We start from the raw sequence: 7860 nt of genomic DNA, 5'->3' as shown, positions 1-7860 counted from the left end.
ATAAACGGAGTAATAAAATTATAATGCTCTGTTTCCAAAAGGACCGCAATATAATTTCTTGTTGACCGTTTGTCGCAATTATTTATATATATTGGGTATTTATATGAAGAATTTTTGTTTATAATTTACAAATTCATATAGGGCTAAGCTTTTTATAAAATAAGCAATAGAATGATTAAGTATTAAAAGTTGTAGATAATTAATTTGAAAAATGATAGTGTAGCAGTACTTCAGAGATAATTCGAAATTGGTATAATTCACTTATTTGGCTAACTATCCACTGCATTTCAGTCTTTTTTTGTTTCTTTTTGAAGAAAAGGTTGCACGATAAATAAAGGAAACGGCCTTAAACCTTAATCCCTCTCTGATGACATTTTTTTCATTAATGAAAAAAAAAAGTAATATCTTTAAAAACTGATATTTTATAGAAACAATATGCTCAAGGAACTTTTGAAGTCAGACATTTAAAATGTCTATAATTTTGAATCATTTAAGCGCGTACATTTCAAGTGTTCATTTTAAATTTATTCAACAAATAAATTTGCTTAGTATAAAGTACATAAATAACATATTTCAATGCATTATGTTATTATTAGTGGTTACATATAATGTGTACACTTATCATTTTTTAGGGTAATTGCTTTATAATTTAAAAGTAATCAAAACTTTCTTTAAAAACTGAATGTTCACTATGTTACACACGACCTCAATTTCCTAAATTATTCAATTATTATTATATATATATATATTTACTTTAATATATATGGATATATCATTACGCTTACAACCAAATGACGAAACAATGGAATATAATTTATGTCTACTCTTTCATATCTACACATATTTTTTTCTCCAATATATTATTCTATGGGAATATTGGCACCTTCCCTGAAAATGAAATCATTTATCAAATAAAAGAATAAATGTTGTATTTTACCTTTTTTTCTTGAAAAATAAAATTCAAAAAATGTAAAAAAAAGCCTATCATTTATATAAGGGGCGGGAAATTTAAATTATATTTCCATGATGTGTACACATTGTACAACCAGAGATGGCAAATACATAATATCTATACTACACACTCTCACTTATCAATAAAAAATAATAAAATAAAAACAAAAGATTTCTAATCTTCAACCTGTAGAAGTCATTTGCTATTTTTGATCCAGTCAGTTGTTGAACATATCCTTCCATGCATATTTAAAACTTAATCATTTTACTCATTGGAAACAACATCATGTTTATATTTTGTGATCCTATTGGACTCCTTCTCTGCCTCAATATCCTATTAACTAGGCCCATCCATTCCACCTCATCCAAATCCCAACTACTTAATCCCCTCAAATTAGATCTACGACAATTTCGCAATAGTAGACAATTTAGTACTATGCAGTCAGATGGAAATGATCCTGCGGATGTGAGCCTCATCGATGCACTTCAAAAGTGGGCGGATGCCTTAGAAACTCAAATATCTCTCACGCATGGTGAGGTTCTAACACTGAGATCCGAAAGTCGAACTGCTCAAGAAGAAATCAGTCAGCTTAAAAGTGAGAACATTCGTCGAGACACTGAGTTGGCTCGTCTACGAATGGAGACAGAGGAAGTTAAAGAAACAGGTAAGGAATTTGCACAGAGACTTAATGTTCTGACATCATCTATGACAAATTACATGAATCGAATTTCATCACAGACAGAAAGACTTTATTTTAACTCCTCTGAACTACGTGATAGGTTGAACTACACCATTACAAATGTAGATATTTTAACCTCAAATACTGATTACGTCAAAAAAAAGTTGACAACACAAGGTGTGGATATCCGTGCTTTGTTAAATCGTTTAGATCGACAGGAATCCTCTGTTCAAAAATTAAATCGCTCTTCCCTGTCCCTTGACTCCTTTTCCACGACTATCGTTAATTTGACCAATACAGTTTATAATGATATAGCCTCTATTAAGGACTCTACCGTAACTAATTTCACTACTTTAGCTGTGGAAATGAATGCTCTTAAACTTGGATTTAGGTCGACCCTATTCAATACCACAAACTCATTAGACAAACGAATATCCGCCTTAAAAGTTGAAATAAATGAGCTAAATATAACGTCTGGAAGACTTCAAAGATATAAAATGGAAACTGACACGAAATTCCTCAGGTTAGAAGGTAAATATGGAAATCTTAAAGATTGGGCAACAGACTATGAGCTACAGATTTCAAATCATGTACAAGCTCGTAATAATTTTTCCAATAATGTACTGAGTGCCCTCAACGACTTTGGATCACACCTATCTGAAAGTCGAGAGGACATACGAAACGTACTGCCTAAGTTAAGTCGATTAAATACCACTTTACTCAACTCTTTAGGAGACTTGGAAAGCCAAATAGTTGATGTTGAGACAAAAGCGGATCTCAAGCTTCAAACAGTACGGCAAGAGGTTTTCAGAAATGCTGGAAATATTGAAAAAATTAACATAAGCCTTGCTCATAATAGTCAGGAGCTATCTCATCAACTCTCCACACTTAATTTTGTTCAAGGTAATATAAAAAATTATAGCCCAAATGAGATACTCTATCAGTTTCGACGAGAAATCCTACAAAATAACACACATTTTCATAATAACTTTTCTCGTATTTGGAACACATTAAATATAGTGGAAAAACGACAAAAGTCCGACTCCAACAAAGTGAGTCATTTGTCTAAAAACCTCGGAAGTTTTGAGGAGTATTACATCAATTTAAAAAGACAAATCTTTCAAAATAGACTCTACATTGTCAATTTTAATGTTTCTCTTAACGATTTAGGATCATTGGGAGCGGATTTGAGATCTGCAACAGAGACGGTCATGTCCAAATCCAATGATTTACAAACCAATTTTAAGAATCTTATGGATGACAATGACAAGATACGGTTGGATTTGTCATCCATTAGAAACAATTCCATGTCCCTGATGATGAGCTTTGATGATCTCACAATAAACGTGTCGAGAATTTCAGGTAATTTGAAAAATTTCAAATATGAATCTAGACTAAGTACAAATAGTATACAAAACGACTTGACTTTCACTAAAAATAAGACCTATGACTGTGAACTTCGACTGAGTGCTCTTTTAAATCATACTCTATCCTATAGAACTTCTTTAATCTCTTTAAGGAAGGATTTTAATCTTACTAAACTATCACAAAAACAACTTCAATCCTCTATCAATTCTAAAATTTCTAAACTCTATGAGATTCATTCAGTACAGACAGAAGAAATAACTAATAAAATATCAAATACTAGGGGTAATTTGACACAATTAGATGACAGTGTTGTAAACAGTTTATCGACTCTTGAAACTAAACTTGAAATACTTAAAAAAGTTTTGTACAATACTGTAGACAGCACAGAGTCGCTCGAAGACATGTTGGAGGACGTTGTTGAGAATTCTGTTCCAAGTTTGAGGAAAGAGTTGGACTCTCTACAAGTACGAGTTAGATCCACTGAGTCAGACACGGAGTCCACGCTATATTCTTTGAAAAGTAATTTAAAAGAAGTTGCCGGTTCCATACCTCATTTGCACTCAAGTCTGGGTAACGTCACCTCAGGGCTAGATATCAGAGTGACAGAGATTGAAAACAGAATCCGAGGATTCTCAATCAAAACACATGAGTCTTATGGCGAACGAATACAAGTGGTGGAAGGGAACGTCACTCTGACTACAGATCGTTTGAAAAGGGTAATTGAGTTTGCTGAGAACATAAAGTCGGAGCTTGATCTACTGGAGATCTCATTGGAAACCTCCCAAAAGGACTTTATAAACAAGCAAAATAGTCTTGGAAACAATTTCTCAGTTTTTAGCATTGATGTTTCTACTTTAAGGAAGTCCACCATTGAGCTTCAGTCGAAAGTAGAGTCCTTAAATTATGTTGATAAGAACTTTAGAGAGGAGTTTTCTAAGCTCTCAAACGAAATCCTAAGTATGAAAAATACAAACTATGATGTCGAAGGAGGTATTAAAACCCTCAAAAAAAGTGCTTCAACTGTAACAACTACACTTGAAGCTATTGATGAAAGTATTAAACGACATGAGCTTGTACAAGGGAATCAGGATAAAAGTATATCGGATTTAAGAACGGATATTTCAAGTCTAAGGGCTGCTTTAACAAGTTTGACGAATACTATTTTCATTCTTAAAGCAAGGTTCTCAAATGAATCACCTTCAAAACATCACTCATCATCTGGTAGTATTCAATCTTTGTAAGTATGAAACTAATATCATTCTAAATATAATTCTAAATCCATGTTTTTTAGGGATGAGGTCTACAGATCCTCTGGGAGTACAAACCTTACTACTCTTACACGAGAAGTACTATTTGTCAAAAATGAACTCTCAAGTGTTATTCGCCGTGACATGAAAGAAGTAAAGTCGGATGTGGTAAATCTCAAATCCATCCTTAATTCAATGGTCAAACAATTCGGAAGCGTAATGGATCCATCTCGATTCTCTTGCTCTGTCACTTCAGATGAAATACGCACAGCTGGAGTAATTACTTACTCTGTTTGTAATGTGAACTCAGACGAAATGATGAACAAAAATAATGGACATGTGACAGTTAAGCAGAGCGGGGATTACTTACTCTCATTTACAGCTAATTTAGTTTCCGTTAATTCCAAAGCTATTTGGTGTGCACTCTATAAGCAGTCTCCTGGATCTGACGGATGGAAAGTACTTGGTAAGTTGTATTATATGAATAATTTTCCAATCCATATACATATTTTGTCAAATATGTATATGACATACAGTAACCATCAAATTAAAAATTTACTAAACGCTCTTGAAATCAATCACTGAATCAAATTAGTATTCTGATTTATATTACATCTACTTAAAATAAAATTATTTTTTGACTAGTCATTCAAAAATACTTTGTCTCACTAATAATAACAATAATATCATAATAATAACATGGGAATTGATTATGAAAATATTATAAACTCCATCCAAACATCATTAAGTGGCAGGGAGGTTCGCAGCTGGTGGGCTGGAGAGGCTGTAGCTCCCCCAACCACAATATCTAAATTGCGAAAAAAAATAATTTTTATGTAATAATATGTAATACACACTCAATTTTGAAAACCAAAAAAAAACCCCTTCCAGCTTGTTTTATTATTGAGGCAGCACAAGTTTACATACATTACCGAGTTTTCAAATGAATAAACTTTTTTAACTTCATTCAGATAATGAAAGCTGAAAAAAATTGTGACTAAATATTTAATAGAGAAGACTCTTCATTATAAGGATTTATCTCCCCCCAAAACTTATTTTAACTAAAGTATATAAACAAAGTAAGCTTGATGAATAGACGTATTCAAAAAGTATATAGAGAAAATATAGAAAAAGAATGTTTAATAAAGCCATTGTTGACTGATAATAAAAATACATAATCAAATATTATTTTTTGAATCTACAGGAATGATCAACAACTTCCAAAGCGATGCAGCCGCCGAAGACGATCGAGACTCTGCGTCTCTTACATTGATATCAAATCTTGAAGCCGGAGATCAAATCTGGGTAGAATGGCGTGGATATGGTGAATCCTTTTTATACTCAAATCCCTATCGACTCATTAGCTTCACGGGTCTGCTCGTTAAAAAAGACTCCTCATAAAAAATAGACTACTAAAATAACATTGAATTAATCAAAATCTACTAGATTTAGATAAATGATAGGGGAAAAAATTATTATCATATTGTATAAATTCATTTCTTTAGTATCTTTTAATAGATTTACGCAGTTCCTGTATGTATATTGTTTTAAAATGTTGTTATTAGTTCTATTAAAAGTAAATATAAAAATGTGATTTAATTTTTTATTTATTGCCATGGGGCAATACATATTTGAACATGCATTTGGTCGTATTTTGCATTTGTAGTCAGAGTTATACATTTCCCGGAATGTCCTTTTACTCAACGTTGATTTTTTTATAGATTGAGTTTATTTTCTGTTATAAAAAATTAGAAATTTCTTAAATGAAAAGAAAATTTGCAGGAAGAGCAATTCTTAACTGTTCTTTTGCTTTATATTTATATAGAGGTATAACATTTAAACTATTTGGAATTTCCATTAAACAGTTAGAAATAGTATTAAGTAAAAAAAATAGATACAAAAACGTGTTTCAAAAAGAAGTAAGTTGACTTTTGACGTATCGATGCCATAAAAATATTCTCATAGAAAATCAAATAACAAAAAAAAATCAAAAAACTATTAGATAAAAAGGAAATGAGAGAGTTGGTTATAAATCACTTTCGCCTCATGCCACGAACGAATTTGTACACCATGGGACTATATTTATAAGTTACAAATAATAAAAAATAAATACGATCATCATTTCACTTTTTTTTTAATTCTCATGCTTTGTGAATTTAATGAACCGCAGAATGATCTGTTCAACCAAAAATTGACCTTTACGGTAAAGATGACAATTAAAATCACGTGCTAATATATATTTTTATAGTGAACTTATTTCGTGATTTATATCTTCCACCCTTCGAGAAATAAATACATAGATACGAAAAGGTGCACAAAATTTTAAGTAATTTACTCCAGCTAACCGTGAGTGTACGTTCAAAGAAATTACGTCACAGATGATTTATAATAATATATGGTAGATTTATTTTACTGGACTTATATTGTTGGATCCGGTGACGTCTTAGGGTTAGAGGCATAGAGAATGGTTAGGGGGTTAATGGGTTGGACTCATCATGGAGCATGATGAATTGGACTCAGAAGCATGATAACTTCGACTTGTAAAAAATATGTGCTATGGACATCTATAAATCTCTATGTAACTAGGATTAGAAAAGGTCAATCCGTATGTTAATAGATATTTGTATGTGTATTAAGTAAATCAGGTGATAATTGTGACCTCAGAACATTATCGTAGACATTTCAGAGAGTTTTTGTGGTTTCAAATTGATGATAGTACTATATGGTAAAGTGATATATTTTATTTCCTTTTTTGTAATGGTTCGTGGCAGATACAAGAAAACAGTCGTAGTGTTTAATTTAATGAGATGTGATCTCCTCTGCCTCATCACAAAGTCCTCGGATGGACTCCAAGTAACTCCTCCCCCACACCGGAATACAAGATAAGAGATACACTCACAAGCACTTCCTCATAATGAGACTTTCAATTTAATTTCATGATCCTCAAAAGTAATAATTGTCTGAATATCACGAAACGGTAAATATGCCTATGATCCTCCTACTCCAATAATATATTTCCTTATATTATACCTAAATACCTTATTATTAAATGCCACGGATAGTTAAATTTTAACTATCCTCTGTTGCTGTCTCCAATTTCGGGACAGAAAGAGAAAATATGACGTATGGAAAGCTTATACAAAGTACTCTAAAGCGAAGTCCAATTCCACCAATCAACGTTGAGAACACTGATTAGGGTAAAAGAAGCGGAAATAGCAGCTGGTTGGAAAAAAAATCAATGTATATTTTGCATGGGTCCCTCTTTTGAGCCCGGACTTGCTAAGACAGGGTTGTCAAATTCGTTGGGGGTCCCATAAGGGGGGCTTATGCTATGCCCAAAAAAAAAAAAACTATTTTTTGCAGCTCATGGAGACTAGAAAGGGGGTTCAGTTATTTATCAAAAAGAGATTGACGTTTCAAACAACAATTATACGAATAACTGCGTTTTCTAAATTTAGTCAAAATCAAAAAAGTTATGGGGAAAAAAAAATCAGTGAAAATAGCTATTTCGTTTATTTCAGGTGCCAAAAAATGAACTTCCATTAAAATTTGGGATTAGTAAATAAAATAAAGTTTGTAGAAATTTGTTGGAGATTGGTTTGCATATAAATTTG

At 32.1% G+C, this 7860-nt stretch overlaps 1 protein-coding gene across 6 annotated transcripts; it reads left to right on the top strand.

Moving 5' to 3' along the window:
• The first annotated feature begins 1121 nt into the window (after nt 1-1121).
• Nucleotides 1122-5835, top strand: LOC121128299 (uncharacterized). Of its 6 annotated transcripts, XM_071892927.1 has the most exons (7): nt 1122-1616; nt 1989-2162; nt 2364-2534; nt 2802-2993; nt 3378-4236; nt 4291-4712; nt 5451-5835. In XM_071892927.1, the coding sequence occupies exons 1-7, from the start codon at nt 1238-1240 to the stop codon at nt 5645-5647; spliced, it is 2394 nt and encodes a 797-aa protein (XP_071749028.1). In that variant the 5' UTR covers nt 1122-1237; the 3' UTR covers nt 5648-5835. The 6 variants fall into 6 exon arrangements, with proteins under 6 accessions (XP_071749028.1, XP_040579819.1, XP_040579817.1 ...); XM_040723885.2 differs by having other exon boundaries at nt 1182-1616; nt 1989-4236; XM_040723883.2 differs by having other exon boundaries at nt 1182-2162; nt 2364-4236.
• The last annotated feature ends 2025 nt before the right edge of the window (nt 5836-7860 follow it).

The sequence above is a fragment of the Lepeophtheirus salmonis genome, chromosome 13 (genome assembly GCF_016086655.4).
Source record: "Lepeophtheirus salmonis chromosome 13, UVic_Lsal_1.4, whole genome shotgun sequence".
NCBI classification, from domain to species: Eukaryota; Metazoa; Arthropoda; class Copepoda; order Siphonostomatoida; family Caligidae; genus Lepeophtheirus; species Lepeophtheirus salmonis.
This window is presented reverse-complemented; position numbering and strand designations above follow the sequence as displayed.

Excerpts from the sequence above, each read along its gene's own strand:
- LOC121128299 (XM_040723882.2), top strand. The coding sequence starts at position 1,238 with ATGTTTATATTTTGTGATCCTATTGGACTCCTTCTCTGCCTCAATATC. Across the intron at positions 4,237-4,290 it reads TCTGGTAGTATTCAATCTTT|GGATGAGGTCTACAGATCCT; the intron begins GTAAGTATGAAA and ends CATGTTTTTTAG. Across the intron at positions 4,713-5,450 it reads TGACGGATGGAAAGTACTTG|GAATGATCAACAACTTCCAA; the intron begins GTAAGTTGTATT and ends TTGAATCTACAG.